Raw genomic sequence first — 22406 nt, 5'->3', positions numbered from 1 at the left:
GGGCTTTGCAATTAAATACAGGTGTCCTTAAAATAAAATAATTCTGTCATATACATAAATGCTTCCTCCTGCCTGTTCACTGTTCCATTTTATACCTCCAAGCTACAGATTAGCTCTCCTGGTAATAATACATTGTTAAAACAAGTATACGGTCTGGCTGGGGTGAACATTCTTCATAGCAGCCCACCTGGCACTGTGGCTTTTTTTGATTTGTGGCTGAAACAGTACTGATACAGCACCCAAGCCTTGGCTGTGCTTGCTGGGTGCTGAGGCATTTCCCCCTGCTCCTGCCGTCTCCATCATCCCTGCCTTGCCCCCCAGCAAGCAGGCCTGGGGTGGGCAGCAGACTGGGAGGGGACACAGGCATGACAGACGCCCTGAACTGGCCAAAGGAGTATTCCATACCATAGAACAATGCTCAGCAATGAAAGCTGCAGTACTGGGAGACAAAAGAGGAGGTGGGGGCTGGCTCCACAGTGGCTGCTGCTCAGAGATTGTCTAGGGATCTGTCATCTTCTGAGAGCAGGAGATTGATTCCCAGTTTGTCACTTGTATCCTACCACCTTTCACTTACCTAATTCCCCTTTCTATCTTGACCCACAAAGCTTTTCCAGTTTCTGAAACAGATAGCTCAATAGCAAAAAGGTGAGCTGGAATAACAGCTATTTTGTAAGGCTACATTTTGTGATTTTTAATCAACTGGCACCCTAAACTGCAAATTATCTTCTGTAAGCAATTAAAAGGCACTTTCCAGCTCAGTTGCTCTGGGTGCCTGTTCCAAATTTTGTTCTAACTCTTGCACTAATGCCAGCACAAACTTTCCCATGGCTTTGCAGTGACCAGGATCATTCAAACAGGCCTAAAAAAAAATCTTAGTTTTACAAGTTTATCTTCCCCTCCCTCGCTGCACTACTACTGTTTCTGGCCTCCCTCTCTCAATTTTCAGGCATTGTCTAAAGGGGAGTAACTAACTTGGAGTCATTTAGGATTTTTTACTGCAACTTTCCCTATATCCTAACTACTGTCCCTGTGACCAGGCACATACATTAGAAAAAATAAATATAGTGTAGTGAAAATATCTCTTCTGTGACCAGTTCAAAGCACAACCTCAGGACACTTTCAGTTTTCAAAAACAGTTCTTGTATTATCTTAGAACTGTTTTAATGCCAACAGAAAGACATACTATTTCCAAGCAGCTTACATGCAACTCAATCTGTTGTGGTTGTTATGAATTTATAAAGCTTTATTCACACAGCATGATTTCACTTAATCAGACAATTTCTAATCATAGTACATGCAAATGGATACTTTTTCAGCTCTTTCAATGAACATAATCCATTTACTACTTTAACAAAAACTAGTTTACTCGAGTTTTAATTACACGACCATCTGTTAGCTATTTTCTGATATTTATCCCTTGGATGGTCTTGAACGACTTCTGTATCAAAGCACCAGAAAAAATGTCATCATAAATAGAACTGTCGGGTTCACCAACACATTGAATAAGCATATTCATACAATATTTAAATATTCTATGGCAGAGAGCGAGTTTCTCAGTGAAAGCAGATGGTGAACAGGTACTCTGTGCTGCTGCACTGTTAAGGAGACACACAATACTTACAGTGAAGAATGATGTACCACAGAAACGGGCACACATGCCTCGAACAAAGCCTTCATGGGCTTGTATAGTGCGGATACACTGTCGTTTGGTCAAGTTCCAAATTTTAACCTGATAAAAACAAAAGAGCAAATACTCTGTAAGCTTTCTAGAGCCCACAGCTGCAGTTCACAATTCAAGAACAAGAGATCACACATGTTGTAATGAAATGGCAGAGTTGGCTTGGACACTGGTCAGATTTTAGCATTAAACTAATTATTTATTTCTTGAAAAATAATTTTAAAAGTGAGGCTCTTTCGTTCCTATCCTCTCCCCTAAGCTGCATACTTTCTGCATTTTGAATTCTCCTGGTTCTGAAACTGAATGCTTGCTAAGAACACCAGCAGTTATAAATTTAGCAAAAAAGTACACCTTTAAAGACAAAAGCACAAAGAAATTTGTAACCAAGATAATTTTTTTTAGTCCAGTTGCTGTATTATATTTTCTATAAATGTCCACCTCTCACAGAGGTTTCTGTTTCAAAGCTTTTGGGCTCATTAAAAAAAAAAGACAAGGAAGAAGGATGTCAGGTTTTATATTTTTATGTACTTACAGTATCTAATACTTTTATCAGTGGATAAAATATACAGCTACATTTTCATAGAAATTTGTTACACTTCTCTCTGAAAAGTTTAACCTCCCTCATACTATTGCATGACATAGGCACTTTCTATAAAAAGAGGAAAGCAACCAAATGCCCAGAAGACACCTTTAAAGTATTCAAGCACTACCAAATGATCAATGTAAGGGTCAGAAAAGACAGGGAATTCAGAAAAGACAGGTATTTTTCTTCTGCAATTAGTTCTAATTAAAGTGGTGATTGTCATTTATAAGTTACGTAGAACAATCAAATACATACATGGGCTAGCTTTTTCAGGCAGTATGAAAAATTGTTATTCCAAAAAGTTTGCCCCTTCACCCTAACTAGTAAGTGTGGGGGTCACGTGGGCAGCAAAAAACAACCACAACATGTATTGTGTTTGCATGGCCAGGTTTTGGCAGTGGGAGTCTACTGGGGGGGCTTCTGTGAGAAGCTGCTGGAATCTTCCTCCACGTCCAGTAGAGCCAATGCCAGCCAGCTCCCACACAGACCCACCACTGACCAAGGCCAAGCTAGTAAGAAATTGTGATAACAACTCTGTGATACACACTTAAGAAGGAATAAAAGCGAGTGGGCAGAGGTAACTGCACTCAGAGGAGAGAGGAGTGAGAATACGTGAGAACAATAACTCTGCAGGCACCAAGGGGAGGGAAGAAGGAAGGGAAAGAGCTCAGGTTCTCCTGCAGCCTGTCATGAAGACCATGGGGAGGCAGCTGTGCCCCTGGGACCCATGGAGAAGGTTAATGGGAGTGCAGAGACCACCTGCACCTCTGGAGAAGACCAAGGCCAGGTGGACCCAAAGAAGGCTGTGATCCATGGCAAGCCCTCACTGGAGCAGGCTCCTGGCAGGGACCCTGGGACCCATGGAGAGAGGAGCCCACACACTGGAGCAGGTTTCCTCGGACTTATTAACCTGTGGAGAACCCACACTGGAGCAGCCTGTTCTTGAAGGATTGCACAATGTGAAACAGTCACCCACACAGCAGCAATTCATAAAAAGCTTCAGCCTGTAGAAAGGTCTCACACTGGAGAAGTTAATGGAGAACGGTCTCCCATGGGAGGAACCCACGGTGGAACAGCAGAGTACCTCCTCTCCCTAAGTAGAGGCAGGAACAACCTGTAATGAACTAACAGCAACCCCCTTCCCCCATTTCCCTGTGCTGCGGGGGGAGGAGGGAGACCTGGGAAGGAGAGAGGGGTGGAGGGAAGGTAGTTTTAAGGTCTTATTTTACTTCTCATTATTCTGTTCTGAGTTTTTTAATAAAAAGTGCAATTAATAACCTCAAGCTCAGACTGTTTTGTCCTTGATGGTACATGATCCCTCCCTGTCCTTATCTCAACCCATGAATCTTTCACTACAATTGGTCTCCCCTGTACAGTGGCAGAGTTATAGAGCAGCAAAAAGTTTCACCTTCCAAGTGAGGATGAAAATAACAAGACGAATAAAGACAGAAAAGTAAGGTGTGACAAAAACAACCAAACAACCCAACAAAACACAAAAGAGAAAAAAGAAAATAAGAAAGAAATGTACCTTGTTGTGGTTTGTAAGCTTACCTCTCCATCACAAGCTCCAGATAGCATTGTAGACAAACTTTTTGGATGTTTGGCCATGCAATTAACTCCATCTCTGTGGCCATCAAGTGAACTAAGAAAGGGTTTTGCAAACACACGTTCTAGCTTTGTGGCATTCAGAGCTCTTGTGTACTCTCGTGCAACCTCAAACGGATGCAATGCAGGGTTGTAGTTCCTTGGAACTGCAATAGAAAGAACATGTATTAGAAACACATGCTGGAGCAGGTCCAGAGAAGAAATTATCAGAAGGATGGACTATCTCTCCCATGAGGAAAGGCTGCAAGAGCTGGGGCTGTTCAGGCTGGAGAAGAGAAGGCTCCAGGTAGACCTCACTTTGGCCTTTCAGTACTTAAAGGAGGTTATGAGAAAGATGGGGACAGACTTTCTAGACAGTCTGTTACGACAATGAATAACACTCTTAAACTTTTGGAATTTAGACTGGACAGTAGTAAGAAGTTTTTACAATGAGACAGCACATGCCCCATCAAGGCTCTGAGCAGCCTGATCTAGCTGAAGATGTCCCTGTTCACCACAGAGCAGGGTGGAGAGGATTAGACTAGAAAACATTTAGAGGTAGGTCCCTTCCAACCTACAAAACTCTATTATACTGTGTGTAAAATCACCACAATTTTTGGCAGCTTTAAAAATAAATGTGCAAGAAGCAGAACTCGATGCACCAGGGATGAAACAACATTAAAAACTGCAAAGGGTAGCCTCGGAAATACTAAACGCAATCTCGGGGTACCAGAACATGATTAAACCTCCAGCCTCGCCCTCCTGCTATGACGCCGCTCCCAGACCGGGCTCTGCCCCCCCGCCTTGCCGCTTCCGGCAGCCGCCGGGCCCGGGCCCAGCACGGGGAGCTCTCCTCCGCCGAGGCAGAGCACGCAAATCCCGGCCTGGCACTGGGGAAAACTCCCGACGCCCGGAAGGAGGGAAGCCCAAAGCCACTCTCGGTGACCGAGCTCTCCGAGTCTCGCTGCTAGCTGGCACCAGCGCAGCGGCGGGGCAGAGCGGAGCGAAGAGGGGCGAGGCGCGGACCACGGGCACCCGAACGCCTTCCTGCCGCCCTCACTCCTGCCGCCGCCGGCCTCGTCCTTTCTGGCCGGGCCGAGGGCCGGGGCCGGGGCCGGGGCCGGGGCCGGAGCCGGAGCCGGAGCCGGAGCCCCGCTCACCGCGCTGCAGGTCTAGCTTGGTCTCTCTCACGTAGTCATCGGGGTTGCGGCTCAGCACCTTCACCCTCATGGCGCCGCCCGGGCCCGGCGGGCACACGTGACCGGACGCGCCGCGCGGGCCGTTCTCGCGAGAGGGCGCGAGCCCCGCCGCGGCCCCGCCTCCTGCGCGCGCGCGACCGGCGATGGGCGCCGCGGGCCCCGCGTGCGCGGCGCGCGAGCCGCTGTCGCGGGAGCCGCCCGCGCGCTCCGTGCTGCGGCACGTGCGGCTGGAGAACCTGGCGGCGGGAGTGAGCGGCGGCGTCCTGTCCACCCTGGCGCTGCACCCGCTGGACCTCGTCAAGATCCGCTTCGCAGGTGAGGCCGCACCGGCCGCCCCCCCCCGCCCTCCTGCGCTAAAGACGCGCCGGCGAGCCCGAGCTCGCCGAGCCCAGCCCGGGACCTGCCGGGCTTCGTGCCCAGAGCCCGCGCTGTTCTGCCCGCTCCGTGCGCCGCTGCAGCCCTGCGGCTTGGAGTAAACTGGCCGTAAGCCCAAAGGGACGGACTCCCGACTCCCGTTCTCTTCCCTGCTAGCCCAAAGCTGCTTCTTGTCGCTGGTAGGGACTGTGAAATGTGCGGCGTGCCTCGGGCTGTTCCCGGGCGGACGGAGAGCCTTCCAGCCTCCTCCCGCCCTTCCGTGACCACCGGTGTCGCCGGAGGACGCCGGAGCACTGCCTGCTGCCGATGGGCTTGTGCCAAGACCACGTTCAAAGTTCACCTTTATGCCGCCGGTTCTCAACGCTCAGAGCGTAGCGGTAGTTTTGGAATAACCTCCCTTGTTAACAATAGCGGTATTGTTTTGCAGAAAACTCTTTTGACTAGTTTGCTTTTCCACAGGGAAGCATGGCGACTTCAATTTTCTGCTTAATTTGAGAAACTTGTCCACCATTTATCATACTCTCTTTCAGAGAGGTTGAAACGTCACCGTATCTTTGCATTGTTTTCCTAAATAGACACATGGATGTCTTAAGATCCCAAAACCAAACTATGACAGAGACATTTCACAAAATGTAAAGCATTGCATGTCCTAGTTGGGTACATCCTAGGCTGCATTATGAAAAGCATAGCCAGCAGAAGGGCTCTTGCAAGTTTTCTATTTGTAAGACTAGATTGGAAGTACTGTGTCTAGCCCCTTCCTCTCCCAGACAGTGAAAGAAGACAGTGATGCACTGGTGTGACTCCAGGGGAGGCCACCAGGCTGGTGAAAGGGCTGGAGTACCTGACACAGAACAGACTGACAGAACAGGATCAGTTTGGCATCAGAAAGGAAGGGCTGAGGGGAGCTAAAACTGCAGTCTGTGACAGTGTTACTGGAAGACACAGAGAAGGCAAAGCCAGATTCTTGGAGATAGTAGGCTGAAAAGGAACATGCACAAGCATGAGCATGGAAAATTCCAGTTATTTTACGGTGAGAATGGTCAAATACTGGAAAAGGTTGCCCAGAGAGGCTGTAATCTCCTCAGCCGTGGAAACGTTCAGGAGTCAACTGGTTGTGTCCCTAAGTAACCAGACCTAATTAGATCTGTTTTGAATACAGGTCTGGATTAGGTGGCTTTTGGAGGTCACGTACTTTCACATGCTTCTTTGGGTTGAAAATGACAATTTGTATGTTTTGTCTTCAACCAGGGAGCAGGAGCTGTTATCAAAATGAATGTTGTGAATATTCTTGGCAGCATCATTGGCAGAAAGACTTGCATTCATGTCTCTGATTTCCCATGTTATTTAATAAGTTTATAAACTTGATCTTGTGTCTGTCTGTATGGTAAAAAATTTCACAAATCTCTTTGGGAGAGGTCTAGCAACATTTATTCAGGATGGAGAAATTAGGTGTTTGTGTTCTGGTTCTGAGTGGTTGTCAAGGTGTTGAGGCCTTTGTCACACTGTGCTCAGCAAAATAATTTTGTCTTTAATGCTGAAGTCTGTCACAATGTGCAGTACCAGACACAAAGTACAAGGGGAATGAATAACAAATGTGGCACTGAACAGAAATGCCTGTTTACCAGGATTAATTTTGATGGGGACACAAAAATGACATTTCTTGTAAAACTTTGAGATCAGTTTTGAGTACAATTGCGATCTAGCCATATGTCTGTATTAAGAATGAAAGCTGCTGCTATGTTGTCATCATAGAGTAATTTAGGTCAGATGAGAGCTGAGGAGTTCACCCCTTGCTCAGATAAGCTCTGCTTAGATCAGTATTTTCACTCTTGTGTATTGGACTTTTGAGTAGCTCCAAAGATGCTCTTCAGGCAACTTGTTCAATTATTTGGCCACTCTTCTGGATAAAAAGTTCTGGTCAGAATTCCCTATTTCAGCTTGTATCTGTTACCTCTTGCCATCTCACCATGGACTGTATCACATATGTCATCAGTAATCAGCTTACTCCCTTGCTGTTATGATAGGAGCTATAGAAGTTACCACTCCAAGTTTTGTGGACATCCATGTTCTACATGATCTGTCAGACAAAAACTTATGTGTTTTCTATATTTTTGAAGTGACATTTTCTGACTATTTGGACTGTTAGGTTATTAGGTGGGAGAAGAAACTTGTGAGTATTCTGGTAAAAATTGTCTTGGGACTCAGTAAGACGTGATCCATTGCTTTATAGAACATTTTAAAGAGAAGATTTGAATTTATGGGTTGTTACTTGGGACTTGTCTGACTTAGAGAAACATGTCAAAGATACCATCCTAATCACTTGAAATAGGATGCAAAATTGCTGGAGTACTAAAAAGAAGAGACAGAAAACTTCAAATCTGCTGCTCATCAAAAATGCATGAAAGTGTATTTATTTACCCTTGTCAGATTAATAGGAACTTTCCTCTTGCTAAGCTAAGAAGTTATCTTGTTACTTTGTTTCTTCTCCCCCCCCCCCCCCTTTTTTTTCCTAAATTCTTGAACTCTAGGCTCACAAAGCTGTAAACCCCAAGTCTTGCATACTTGTGTAATAATACTGTTGTAATGCAGTTGATCAGTTAAGTTTCATGTTCGTTTATTGCTTGCTTTAGAGGCTGCAGACTTCCATGATGGCTTGGATGCAGTTGGACTGTATGCTTCCTGGAAAGTTTTCCAGTGTAATTTCTTTCTTTCGTAGTAAGCGATGGATTGGAGCTGAGGCCAAAGTACAGTGGGATTCTCCACTGTATGACCACCGTCTGGAAGCATGAAGGACTTCGAGGATTGTATCAAGGGGTAACTCCAAACATGGTGGGAGCAGGGGCTTCCTGGGGACTTTACTTTTTCTTGTAAGTAGAACTGCAAAATGTGTCACACCCCGCACAATGTAGTGTTCAGATATAGATTGCATCTTCTTCGTGAGAAAAGAAGATGTACAGAAATGTGCTAAGTGACTTACAAACTTGTCATTCTCTTAGCTAGTCCAGGTCTGTTAATGTTTGTTACTGTTTATTGTTTTAGAATTTAAGCAGTTTGAGTCAGAGATCTGTTCCTTTGTCTGGTAGAGTGCATTCCCTTGATGCTGTGAAAGTACTGAGGAATTTGAGAGGTAGTGATATTATTCATAAAGAATTCTCTAAAAGTGCCAATACACTGTTCTTAAAATCTCATGAAAAGCAAGATTCTAAATTGTTTTCTTAAAAATTAAAGAGCATGAAGTTTTCTACTAAAACTAAATGTTTCTTTTAAACCATTTTAGTGACAGTTTTTTCATTGTTTTTGTTAGTTGGTGGGATTTGCTTTTAAAGCCTGTTTTTAATATTCTACTTTATTGTGTTACGGTGACCTGATTTACTGCTTATACCTATTAATTGAAGCATTTTTAGGGACTGTTTTAGTAAGGGACATTTTAGGGACGTTTTAGTTAGCTGGCATGCCTATGCAAAGCTCACTTGTCAGTTGTCTAGACTCTGTTATTTTAGTACTTCAGCCCTTAAGCTTTGCTGCAGATTGCTATTGAGACTTCATCTTCTGTTGACAATTTCTCAATTCACAAAGATTGCAGACTGGATCAAGAGAAGAAAGCTAAATATTTAAATATAATTTAAATATACTATATAATAATATTTTGAATAATTATGTATTATATATTATATAATTATTTTATATTTTCTATGCAATGATATAATATTATATTAATTTGTATACATGATATATAGATAAGTATATAATATATATTAATATAATAATTTCAAGATGCAGTCCCATTGATACTGACAGTTTAATTATACAATTTAAATATATATTACCATAGTTCACTTTAAAGAGCTAACTGCTCAGAGACCAATTAATCAATTAAACAAAGGTAGTTTGGACACTTTTTCTTCAGTACCACCATGATCTTAAGTCAGGTATGTCACTTCGGGATTGGGTTTTTTGTGACGTTTTCACCTTTACTAAATTGTGTTGTATATTTTCCAGTTACAATGCCATCAAGGCTTACAAGAAGGAAGGGAAGATGGAAAGTCTCAGTGCGAGCGAGCACCTAGTGTCAGCTGCAGAGGCTGGTGAGGTTAAATGCAAAGATTAATGTTCCCTTGTAGCCTTTCCATATGCTGCTACCTGCCTTTTCTGTGTCAGTGCAGTTTTTTCTTACAGGTGGCAGGTGTAAGTGTTCCAGCCCAAATGCAGCAGTTTGCTGTCTGTAAATAAAACAAAGATGTGTAGCACAAACAGATGGGTCACTGTGGTCCTTCAGTTTTGCGCAGAATTAGCGATTGTCATTTTTGTCTTTTGTCCTTGTTTTCATTCTGTGTAAGCACTTTCCATATTTAGTACTGTATTGGGTCACAAAATGTAACTATAGAAATCTGCTGCTATAAGATTGTTAACTGCTAAATGTTTAGCACTTGGAAAGGAGGTGACCTATTGAATCATGGAATGGTTTAGCTAGGAAGGGACCTTAAAAAATAATCTACTTCCAACCCTCTCTCATTGGCTGGGACACCTCCCACTAGACCAGGCTGCTCAAAGCCCCATCCAGCCTGGTCTTGAAACGTTCTAGAGATGGGGCATCCACAGCTTATCTGGGCAACCTGTCCTAGTGCCTTACCACTGTCACAGTAAAGAATTTCTGCCTCATACCTAATCTAAACCTAGTTTCTTTCAGTTTGACTCAATCCCCCTTGTCCTGTTGCTACATGCTGTACAGGCAATTTGGAAGACTTTTCATTAGGATTTTGAACCATTCATTTAATGTTGAAATGTAAGGCATATTGTTTGGCCTGAAATATAGTAATGCATTCTGCTACAATGATATTTTCAATAACCTATAAAGCTATAACAGGTTGTTGCTATTAACCTGTCAATATTATTAAGCAAATTTCTCATCACTGAGGTGTCCATTAAGTTTTGAATTACTGTATACTGAAGAATAACTCGGATAATCTGTGGTACATTATATTTCCTGTCCAGATTGTACTACTAACTGAAAAGATGAGGCAGAAAAGGGGCTGTACTAAGAATATGCAAAAATATATGTGCCCTGCATAAATACCCCCAGCAGGAGTGAATTGGACTGGACTGAGCTTTGAAGAGATAGGAGAGGAAGCAATAGAGAGCATAAACTTCACCTGTTTTTAACAATATGAGTAGGAGAAGTAGTTTTGTCCTTGTAGAAACCTGTGTTATATTGGACTGAGCAAACTGGGACAGTCTGTGCAGTTGGCATAACAAAGAGTGTGACTTCTGTCTGTTCTCAGGAGCCATGACTCTCTGCATTACAAACCCAGTATGGGTAACCAAGACCCGACTTGTGCTACAATATAACGCTGGCGTGGATCCCTCCAAGCGGCAGTACACAGGAATGTTGGATGCTCTTATAAAGATATACAAGACAGAGGGCATACGTGGCTTATATAAGGTAATCACATTTAAAAAAAATTCCAGGATTGCCTGGCACCACCCAGTAGCATGGTGAGACTTCTAAATATTTGTTCAAAAAAAAAAAAATTGTAATACTTTCATTCTGTGAGTCTTTCCCACTGAAGAACTGCAGCAAAAAGACTTAGTCAGAAGAAAACCCATTATACTGTTGATAAACTGCTTTGTAATTTTCTTTGAATCTTCTTATAATTAGAATTTGGATAAGCAGGGCAGCAACAATGCAACCTATGTTGCTGGTAGCACTTCCTTTCATTTTATCCCTTATCTCTGTATTTCTAACATCCTCTGGAAGATAACATGACTAAGGTATTTGCTAATTTTTAATTCCACAATGGATAGTTTCAGTACTGTTTTTTTGCCCTCTGGTTATTGATGCTATTATCTGTCAGCTCTAGATACATTAAATTTGCAGACTTCTAAATATGGTCTGCATATGTGTGGGTTTTTGTTCCCTTTAATTTAGGGAAAGAGATGTCAATAAGATTTGGACTTTTTGCCTCCTCCTCCCTTCAGGTCATGACATCAAGATGCATTCATCAGAGCCTGGAAGTTGTGAAGAAATTTATTTTAGTTCAGTCTGGCTCTTCTCCTGCAAGTAATGTTGCAGAATCATAGAATGGCTTGAGTTGGAAGGGATATTAAAAAAATATTCTTATTCCAACACACCTTCTATGGGCAGGGACACCTTCCACTAGCTCAGGCTGTTGGATGCTGCCCCTATCCAGCCTGGCCTTGATCACTGCCAGGGATGGGGAACAAGACGACTTTCTCTTAGAAATTGTCCTGATTATTGAACATCAGCTTCTTTTACTTTCAGTGAAAAATGTGATCTTTCCTATTCTCTAAGACTTGTGTGCTTCATGGTAATGAATGCCAAATTCTAACACCAGGAGCAAGGCCCCTTACTTATCCCTAAATTGAAATTGTCAGGATTTCTGATTTGCCTGCCTGGATGTGTGCTCTGCTCCATGTAGATAAGTTCTGATTTCTTGGGTCTGTTAGGTTTTATGGTGTCCTTCCACCCTTCTTTTGAGATTATTCGTGATTGTAGTATGTGTCGCCTTTGGCACTAGACACTTCTTTGTAGTGTTAATCTGCAAGTGTGGGACTAAAGCAGCTACTTCCTTTGAAAGAGAAAATTACTTGCTTAAATCTGCAAAGAAGGTGACCTAAATAGATCCTGAGTGACCTACATAAGTGTGCACACTGAGCAACTTGCACTTGACGTCAGAACTCTCTCAGCCTTGTCTATACTGGGGGAAAAGGCACCTCTTCAGGTGGCTCTTTGACTTGTACATGCTTTAGCCTTCTTCCATTTCAGTGTTCAGGGGAGTTTTTATTTTTCTTGCTCTATTTGAAATTGTACAGCTAAAGCTTTGGTAGTTGCCCTGAGTCACAGGAGTAGTAGTACACACAATTGTCTTCTTTATGTCATAATCTTCATTTCAGATAGCATTCTTTATAGCAGATAAAGAGATCTCAGATAGTTCTGCCTTAGAGTAAATGAAGAGATCTCAAATAGAACAACTGTCTCAGATAGAACTGGAAATAAAATATGGAATGAGTTTCTTTCTCTTTGAGATTTGTCCTCTAAAGAATGGAATTTCTGACCAAGCAATTCAATATTTCTCTGTATTGCACAGATACTGTTACTGATCTAAGCAAATCCTTTCAGTCCTTTGAGGTACAAACTGGTAATATCAGGCTACATCAAAGCTGTCTTTATTAGCTCTGCTGGGTGTTGATTGTTCATGAAATATAGTTTGTCTGAATCTGGGTTTCTCAGTAAGTTGTTCCTCTTGAACTTGGCCCGGTTCTGAAGAGGCAGGTGGAGTCTCTACTCATTATCCCAGTAATCATCCAGTCAGTGATCTTCCACACCCTCCATCCATTGGGCTTTGTCTTTGGGCCTCCATTCCCCTGATGACTGGGGACAGAGCTGCTCTGCAGCACACCAGGCTGAATTTAAAAACAGCTTGGGGTTATATACTTTGAACACACCCATAGATCTGCTGGAGAACTGAGCTCTAAAAATTACTTTGCTGTGAAGCTGGATGTCATGCAACCATCTTCATGTTATGAGTGCTTGTCCTAGTTTGAAAGACAGGTATTTGCTAAGAAAGGCAGAAGCCTCCCTTTGAACTGATCCCTCCTCCCTACAAATTATAATTTTGGAATTAAGGGAGCTCTCAGGCAAAGATATGGGGATGGGAATAACAGTTCTTTACTAATATATCTAACAGGACAAACAAGAACAACAACAGCTATGAAATTACCCACAAACAGAACAGTAACTCAGTCCCAGTGTTTTTTGGCTGCAGGCACCTTTTCCCTGAGCTGCAGTTCCCGGTGCTGGGGGCGGGCGGGTCCCGCAGAGCCGCAGGAGGGCTGGGGGTGATGGCAGCGCTGTCCCAGGGGGAGAGAGAGATGGAGAGAGAGCTCTCCACTCACGGTGTGGGTCCCAGTGCTCAGCAGAGTGCTGGATGGTGGCAGGTTACAGCGAGAAGGCAGCAGGGCAGGGTCTGACAGCAGTGAGGATGGCTCCAGGCGCTGGGATGGCAGGGATGGGGCAGAGGCGACGATCGTCCTTCTCATCCGAACTCCACGGGGGAAATGGGGAGAGCCAGAGCCTTCCGCTTCCTCTTCTGGATGTTTGGATATCGAGGGGTTTCCCTCTTCTCTCTCCCCCCCCTTGCCACCAGGGCCCAGTCAACAGGTATCTTAGCATGACAGTGGGGAAAATTCCACAGAGGGAAAAGGGAGAGAACCAACCCCAACAGTGCTGTGTTGTTCTTTTCAAGGATAAGGTAGGAGTGATCAAACATGGTAAAATAATTGCAAGATTGTAGGATTGGTGCTTTCACGAAAACATAAAATATCTCTGAATTTTTGAGAAACTGTTAGATGTATAGTCTAGAGTGACTGACTACTAAGATAGCAGTCAGGAGTGCAGCTAACATCTTTTGTGGCCTCCATATTTCTGTGTGTGCATTTTTTAATTCTCTTTTATTGATGACATAGAAGCAGCAGTTGGAAATACAGGAATACTTATTAAACAAGAGTAAAATACACAGGAAATGGAGAAAATTTAAGGAGATTAAAGTAAAATCCAGGTTCATCAAGACTGAGAATAATAATGTAGTATACTGACAACAACAGAAGTCATAACAGTAATGTGTCCTTGTTACCAAGTGAAATAAATTTGGCCACCTCTGTGTTGCCATTTCACCTTTGGTAGGCAAGATGCTATGCTCTGAGGGTAAAGTACTTTTTCTGGTCCCTCAATGGCTAAGGCACTTAGCTGTCTTCATTTTGCAATGCCTTTGCTTCTGTTATTTTTCTTCTTGTAAACATGAAGCTTGTAAGCTTTTTGTATCTTTCTACTTTTACATAGCAAAATCCATTGAAATTTGGCCATCTTGATTTTAACTTAAGTTGCAGGTTCTACACAGAGATGTAAGCATAAGTGGCTTTCACATAAAAGAATAAAAGATGGTAACATTTTTCACCATGAAGGAATCAAGATGCTCTTGGTGACTTCAGTGTCTTGTCTGCCCAAGTTGTCAGAGCAGGGCACTCAGATACTACAGGTCTGTGACACGCTGAGAGTCCAAATGAAGGCAACACTGGATTACAAGAGGTATTTGCTGCATTCTTTTGAAACATACAGCAGAGGCTGTTCTGGCTTGAGTGCTGTCAAACCCTTCAGGCAGTGATGTGAGTGGTACATCACCAAATGAACCTTGTTCCCTTCTACTAAGAAGCACAGGTTTTCCAGTGTGTACACTTGCCTGTGTTTCTTTTTATTGTGATGGGTAACCTTTGAAACACTAACTAATAGGACATTTTCTTCTTGTCACAGATTTTCAGCACTTAAAACACTTTAAGCCAACTTTAAAATATTTATTTATTCCCACTCTCTGCTGCTCAGAATTATATGCCATTTAAATTTCTAATTATGTATTTAATTCTATTCTAATACTTTAAAAGAGAATTCAAGCAGGACTTCTTTGAGAAACCATTCATCTTGTCATGCCTTCATGACAAAAATCTTCTAAAGATATATTTCAAATATTAAAGTAAAAATAACAAGAAATACATTGTTATTATAAAATTTATCTTTACAGTTGTATTATGGATCAAAATAAGTATTATCTTAAATTTTGTGGCAAAGAAGAATGTTGTACTAAATTATTCTAAGAATAAGAAAATAGAATATGTTTCAAAAACTTTCTTGGCCAAGGTATTTCAGTGCTGTGAAGAAATCAGTTTTGCTTTGAAACATTTTCCATAAGAATGTTTTCTATGATCAGTAGAAACCTGGGTCAGCTCCTATTTTACTGAGGCACATTGGCTGACAGTTGTCTCACTCCCTTCTTGCATTTTTTAATATTGGCTCAACATTGAAAGTCCCTGAGTCTTTGGGAGCTTTTCTCATCAGCACAAGACTTAAAGCGTGCTGGTATTTGTTTATGAAGTACAACCAGTAGATGTTTTAGGGCTCTTGGGTGCAAGTTATCCAAATCTTCTGGCTTAAGTTTAAGAGTTTAGCCCTCTTAAAGGTTGTTCAACATTCTTCTTTTGTTGGCAGGGAAAATATTACCTCATTCTTCTATGATATTAATACATCGTTCTAATTCTTTCCAAGTGGAGAACAATCACTTCCACTGTCTTTTATTGGTTTTACTGTCTAATCACCAGGAAATGTTTGTGAAGATTTTCCCTGCTATCACTATCCATGAGTTTCATATTCATTTTTTGCTGACCCAGATAGTTTTTTCTTTGGCATTCTTGATAATTTTTTCCAGCTCCTTGTGTTTTTATATTACTTTTATTTTCTTCTTTGATCCAGGATTTCTGAAAAACAAAGTTGTCCTTTTCCCTCTGTGGGGGCCCTTTGTCTTCAAGCTTCGCTTTGTGCTTACAGCTGACAAAATACAAATATGTGGTTTAATTCCACTTGTTCTCATTTGGGGAAGTTTGTTTTCTGGGACTTTCACTAGCCCTTAACGCATTTCATCAATTTGTGGTCACTGATGGTGAATTCATGACCACTATTTCCTTCTGTGAGATGAAATTTATCCTCATGTATTAAAGAAATTCCAAAAAATCATTTCCTGAATGACTGAAAAACTTCAGAAATCTACATGTAGCATTTGGAAAGCTGATCCCTGAAATAGCATTTTGTGTATTACCCCTGCAATTTTATGCCTGCTCTAGTTCTAGTTGTTGGAGGGTTTTCTGCAATTTAGGAGTTTTATTATTTAGTCTTGTTAACACTTAATTCAGTGGACTCCTTCTGGGATCCCTTCTCTTTTTTCTTTTTCTCCTTCTCCAGGCTTTTAATGGTACATAGATAAGTCTTTATTCAACGTTTTGGGCTTCCCTTTTAGTCTAACATAGAGTTTGGCATCTGGGCACATTTTTAAATTCCTTTTTCTTGCCTGGATGGATCACAGGAAATAAAACTGGTCCCCTTCTACGTTTTTTGTTTTTTGTTTTTTTTTTTTTTGTTTGTTTTTTTTTTTTTTTTTTGTTGTTGTTGTTGTTGTTTTTTTTTTCCCAAACCGTGTTTCTTTGAGTGCTTTTAACCACATTTTGATCACTTTGTTCCATCACTTAGCTCCTTTTCATTGTCTCCCAACAGTTTGTAGGAAGCTTTTGAGCCCTTTTCTGGCCAAGATGATTAATCCCCCATTTATTTGAGTTTTTCAGTGTAAGTGACCAACTCTTCAGAAAAAGCATTAGTGCTTTTCAGAACCCATGCAGCTGGCAGCTCATTTTAATGGAGCTAGTCCTGGTCTTGGGGGAACTCCTGCTTTCTCATTCTTCTGGAGACAATTACCTGTTTTCCCCCTTCAAAAAGTTTCAACTTTTTTGAAGCTAAAGGTTGATGTATATTTTCGTGTGTTTGTGTGTGTAAGAAAGACAGTGCTGGAGCAGCTCACTCTCTTCTACCATAGGGACATGGTGTGGTAGTGGACAGGGCAGTGTCAGGTTTATGGTTGGACTTGATCATCTTAAAGGTCTTTTCCAACCAAAATTATTCTATATATACACAAACATTTTTAGTGTAGAAATATATATGTATATATAATAGACACACATTTATGTAGAGACACACATACAAACACATAAATATATATTTCCTGGGCTAAGTCACAATAATTTTTTGTACCTCTGCTCCTGATGGCACATCTCAGAGTTGCTAGCATCTGTCATTGCTGTACCAGTCTCAGGTGAGATCCAGACCCCTCAGTGTCAGTCTCTGGAAAGGGGCAGGCACTGAGCAGCACATTTGCAAAGCCACAGCTTGATTTGTGATGTTGCAGTCCTAATCTGTGTTACCAGCTTGTGCTCTGTGAGGTGGAGTCCCTGGGCCACTTGTTTTATCTCAGTGACTCAGGAGGTGACTTTAGGCTGTTTGTCAGAAAACTAGTGTTCATTAAGTGTCTGTGTGATGCCTGCCTTTAAGGATACCCGAGTCAGACTGCAACAGCTGGGCAGGCACATTCTGCACGTTAAGGGAGGACAAATGTAGGTGTATGAGCCTTGCTCTGCCAAGCTGTTTAGGTTTTGTGCATTGCCCTTTAACCTTGTTGTATCCTTTTTTTAGGGATTTGTGCCTGGTCTGTTCGGAACATCTCATGGAGCACTTCAGTTCATGGCCTACGAGGATTTGAAAGAGAGATACAACAAGTATAGAAACAGAGTATCAGATACAAAATTGGTATGATGCTTGAGAATAAAATTATGTTGGGGCATGTAAATAATTACAAGGTGATTCCATTTGTTGGATTATACAGCAGCCAAATGTACAATGTATTGATACATAAATTGAAATGCAGAATATATAGAAGGAAAGAATAAAATAATTATTTCTCACTTTTTAGGAACAAGCAACTGTTTTTGAAAACCAAGTTCTTATTTTGGCAAGTGTTTTGAGAATTTTAGAGGAAGGAATTAGGGTTATTTTATTTTATTTTATTTTATTTCGTGGAACCAGAGGGAGTGGTATTAAAACCTGGAAAACTGTTGGGGTGCAGGTTGGGCAAAGGTAGCTACTTTAGGAAGAAGTGTTTCTCTTGATGGGAATGAGAAGGCACAACACATGTTTTACAGTCAGTTACTTGTAGCACTGCATGTAGTAAACACTGACATTTCTTTTAATGTGTTGTATTGTAAGGTGGAAAAATCTAGAGTACTGTTTGGTTGTACATTTAAAAATCAAATTAGATTTTGGGAACTGGCTAATTTAAACCATACCTAAGGCAAGCCTGACAATTTTTGTTATTTTTAGAACACTGTGGAATACATAATGATGGCAGCTGTATCCAAAATATTTGCTGTGGTAGCAACATATCCCTATCAAGTTGTGCGAGCTCGTCTTCAAGACCAGCATAACACATATTCTGGGGTGTTTGATGTGATCCGCAGGACGTGGAGGTGGGTGTGCAAAATTGAAAGCCTGCATGTTGGAAATAGTTTTACAGAATCAGAGCTACCTTTACTGGCTTCTGTGCTGACTTGCAAAAACCAGTAGAGTTCAGAGCAAAGAAAGTGTTCGTTGTATAAAGTTACACTGTGCAAGATGCCACCAACAGCATAAGATAAGGAGAGAGGAGGAGATAGGAGAGGGTCAGTGCCCCCCTGCTGGTTTCTGTTTATTCTGTTTGCCTTCTCTTCTCCAGAGAATTCCGCAGGTTAAAAAATAACATTGTCATGGCCAGTTTGGGACACTAAATGAAGTCTCATTTGAACTGCTTTAGCTTATCACATAGAACAGGAGTATTGTGCTGCAGGGAGCTGTGGCTAATCCAAATTCCTGGCAAGGTGAAATGAGCTAGCTGGAGTCGATTATAGTGACATCCCTGGCTTACCCTGGGGTCTGACTGCACTTGTAGTCTAGTCCCAGCTTCCTGTAGGACCTCTGGAGATCTGTGACCTCACATCTATTCATATCTTCTCACAAGCCTTCCTTGAGCTCTTCCCTGAGCTCCACAGTGCAGGGGAGAGTTTTCACACAGGCCTGTGTAGTTAGTAAGGGTGGCCACCTCTGGATGTGCATCCATTGCTTTGGGCAGTGCTTCTGGGTTGTAGCAGATTGCTGGAGAGATGGGAATGGAGTCCTGGGCTATGAAGAGATGCCAGCTGAGTAAGTGACCAAGGCTGTGTTGTTCCCTGGTTCTGAGGCTGTACAACCATTTTGACTGGAGGCAATTCAGAGCAAAAATAGCTCTGATGTGTTAGTGCTGTGCCCTTCAGTACTGCAAGCTACAGGAAGGCTTGTTAGTTCTGGTGAAGTGTAGTGCAGCCATTCTGGAGCCACTATTGTGCTCATGATGAAACAAATGTGACTTAGGGTAGTGTAAACCACACCCAGGCATTTCTCAGGACCTCTGTTTACTCATCCTTTCAGGTGTCCTAGGCCTGTGAGGCCTGCACCTAAAGAGCTGAAATTTAATGTGTCTGAAACTTTTCAACAGCCCAAGCATGACACTGATTCAAAGTGGGTCAAATTAGATTCTCATTTATTGGTCAGTAGAATCAAAATTCTGGAGGGGCTGCCTAAATTCTCAGAAAGTGAATGCTGACTTTTCTTAGTTGTTTAACCAGTTCTTGTAGCATGAAGAAAGATAGTAAATGGCCTTCTACTTAGACAGTACCCACAGAAACCACTCAAAGCCTAGGCTAAATAACTGATCTACATAACATATGTAAAAAATGATGGGTTAATACTTGGTACACTTTAAACACTGTCTGACATTATTTCTAACCTGAAGTACATCTCTGAATAGGAGTGAGAGAAATAAAATGCCAGGCTTTGTTCTATGTCTGATTTTTTTCTGTTAAAATATACTAATTAAAACTTTTTTTTTCTTTTAAAGGAAAGAAGGTGTTCATGGATTTTACAAAGGAATTATACCTAATGTAATCAGAGTGACTCCTGCCTGCTGTATTACCTTTGTAGTTTATGAAAATGTGTCTGGCTTTTTACTTGGTTTTAGAAAAGAAAGTAATTAAAGGTATGAACTTGTGTTCCTAGGAAGGAATCTGTCCTTTATTTTTTATATTTATGATCTGGGAGAAATTTCGTTCAGCAGTCTTCGACACTGTGAATTGATCTGGTATTTTGAGGAAAGAATGTAGAGACAATAAACCCTGCCAACATCTCTCCTGTTGAATGTTCCTGCATTGCTACCTTCCTTTCTGAATCAGCTGTGTCTGCTTGAAGCAGATGTCTGCAACTGTGAAATAATAATGCTGCAACTGGATGAAGGCAGCTGCACAGCAATTCCCTTCATTCTGGGCTGCCTGGAATAACCCACTAAGCAGTTTCAGCAAGTCTCAAGATAGCAATTGCTGAGATTCTGCTCCTGCACAAGTGGAAAACTTCATATGAAAGCAACCATGGGGCCTGTCAAAGCTTTCTTAAATCTCTGAGTCTCATTAAAACAAGGAATGTCGTCTGAATCCACCTCTGTGTTATTTGTCAGATTTTAGGATATGGAATGCTCCAGACTCCATTGCTCATCCAACACAAAAATGCTGCCTCAGTGGGGTGCAGTTTGGAAACTGAGGTTTTTTTTAAAAAAAAAAACAGCTGTCCATTCTTGTGTTTGAATAATTGCAAGTCTGATGAAACTTAACTCTTCTCTCTTACCAGGACAGACTTGCACTGTGGTTTTTAACTTGGTTTTAGCAGCAGACCGATGTGCTAAAAGTGCATGCATTGCTGGCCACTTAATTCATTTTCTCTCCCTTTCATTTTCTCTGGATCTGTCTCTGTGCCAGTCTGTCTCCATTAATAATACAGCTGACCAAATGTTACTAAGTAAATGCATATTTGAAAGTGGGCTTGCATTTTAAAGATGAGTGTTTTTTCTAGTAATCCCACAGTGATCAAACCAGCATAACAAATAGGACCAGTTACTTTCAATAACATTCTCTGAGGAAAAAAGGGTTTCTAGTCTTAAAAAAGTCCTGTGCACAGGACTTTCTTAAAAACATCAGAACAATCTGTTAATGTCTTCTGATTTGGTTTAAGGAAAAGATTGTTAATATATTGATAGCTAACTTACTGATAAATTAAATTACAGTACATCTCCTTAAATTTGTATAATTATGGGTTTTTTCCACACCAATAATTGCCATCAAGGATATGTACTTTTAGAGTTCTAGGTTTGCTGGTTTGGGTTTCTTTATTTCTTTAAGAAAAGACATTACTGAAGCTATTAAGTATCTAGTAAGTATGATTTATCTAGGAAATAAGTTGGCAAAGGCCAGAATAATTGGAGACATTTCCTGTGTACCAGACTAACCTAAAGCAGAAAGAACAATTTTTAATAGAAATTTAACAGGTTAGGGACTTGGTTTAAATTTTAAGTTAAAATCTGGAAAGCTACAGAAACTACTCAGTATTTTGAATCTTTGTTCAGTGATCCACTTGCTTGTTTTTGTAGCTACTGTTACCACATACCACATTTTGTGTATTACTAACTTTATTAATAATTTACTTTCTCTTTGACAATCCTATCCCCTCTACTGATAAGAGTTTTTAATCTCATCAGAGATAATATTATTATCTGGGGCTGGTATGGCTGGCTTTTTTTTTTTACGGATGGTTCTGTGTGTATTTAGCTGAAGATAAATTTATTGGAAGCTTACCATGTCAATTATGTAGATCTGTAACAGCACCTTCTGCCTTTGGAGGGTGCTTACTGGAGTTTGTGTGTTTTGTGGTACACAGATTGAATTTAATGGTACAATGAGCTAACTACCACCCAGAGTCCAAAACATATTGTGGAGACAAGTGAAAATATCATAAAAGAAAGAAAGCTGTGCATGTGCTACCCTGGATTAGGTGCTCTGGGCCCAGAACAGCTTACTCATGCTTCAGGATAAATGCAAAGACAGGCTGGGAGCACGGGCACAATCACTCACTGTATGTTACTGACATACTGCAGCTCAGCTCATAGTAACTTGTTTGTGTTCAGATACCTTAAAACCATCGTCCAAGCCAGTGAAAATATTACAGTTCTTTAGAGACAAAATACCAGTTGTGTAACTTGCTGGCTTGCAGCAAATCTCACGCACCATCTTGCTGTTAGGCAAGCCCAAGTGTACCCCTCACTGCAGGTGTCCTCCCCTGGTATCTGCAACAGCTACAGGCAAGAGCTATCCATCTGAGAGATGCCTCGGGGAAATCTTGCAGCCTGTTCACAAAAGAAGATGAAATTTAATCCTAAATAGCTGAAATAAATTCCTTATCTCAGATTTAATGTGGGGTTTTTTCCTTTTAATTTCCGGGAAGAGTGGAGATTTTTGCATGTTGTACATGCTTTTTGTGGGATTTTTATTTCATTAATGTAAAACTGATTTTGTAATACAAATGTGACTATTGTTTCTCTTTAGAATGTCTAGAGTTGTTGAAAATATTTGATTACGTCAGAGCGTTTGGAAGAAAATACTTAAAACACTGAAGCTTATGGTCTGTTGGTGTGATCGGTGTTGTCACTTGTCA

The 22406-nt window shown here is 41.4% G+C and overlaps 2 protein-coding genes across 4 annotated transcripts in view; one reads left to right on the top strand and one right to left on the bottom strand.

Moving 5' to 3' along the window:
• Positions 1–17414, bottom strand: part of DCAF13 (DDB1 and CUL4 associated factor 13) — a 40410-nt gene extending 22996 nt beyond the window's left edge. Inside the window, exons 1-3 of one of the 3 annotated variants that reach the window (XM_062490783.1) lie at positions 17061–17414; positions 3813–4012; positions 1622–1729 (exon numbers count right to left, since the gene is read on the bottom strand). In XM_062490783.1, the coding sequence (XP_062346767.1) occupies positions 1622–1729; positions 3813–4012; positions 17061–17097 (345 nt within the window). In that variant the 5' untranslated portion in view covers positions 17098–17414. Of the gene's footprint in view, positions 1–1621; positions 1730–3812; positions 4013–4575; positions 4862–5005; positions 5102–17060 lie in introns of those variants that run through there. The other 2 variants (XM_062490776.1, XM_062490791.1) reach the window with 2 other exon arrangements.
• On the top strand, positions 5173–20360 carry SLC25A32 (solute carrier family 25 member 32). Its single transcript, XM_062490803.1, has 7 exons — positions 5173–5359; positions 8136–8286; positions 9419–9504; positions 10699–10859; positions 17499–17612; positions 18183–18328; positions 19771–20360. Exons 1-7 carry the CDS (start codon positions 5188–5190, stop codon positions 19904–19906), a joined length of 966 nt encoding a protein of 321 aa, XP_062346787.1. The 5' UTR covers positions 5173–5187; the 3' UTR covers positions 19907–20360.
• The last annotated feature ends 2046 nt before the right edge of the window (positions 20361–22406 follow it).

Source organism: Cinclus cinclus, chromosome 1, assembly GCF_963662255.1.
Source record: "Cinclus cinclus chromosome 1, bCinCin1.1, whole genome shotgun sequence".
NCBI classification, from domain to species: Eukaryota; Metazoa; Chordata; class Aves; order Passeriformes; family Cinclidae; genus Cinclus; species Cinclus cinclus.
This window is presented reverse-complemented; position numbering and strand designations above follow the sequence as displayed.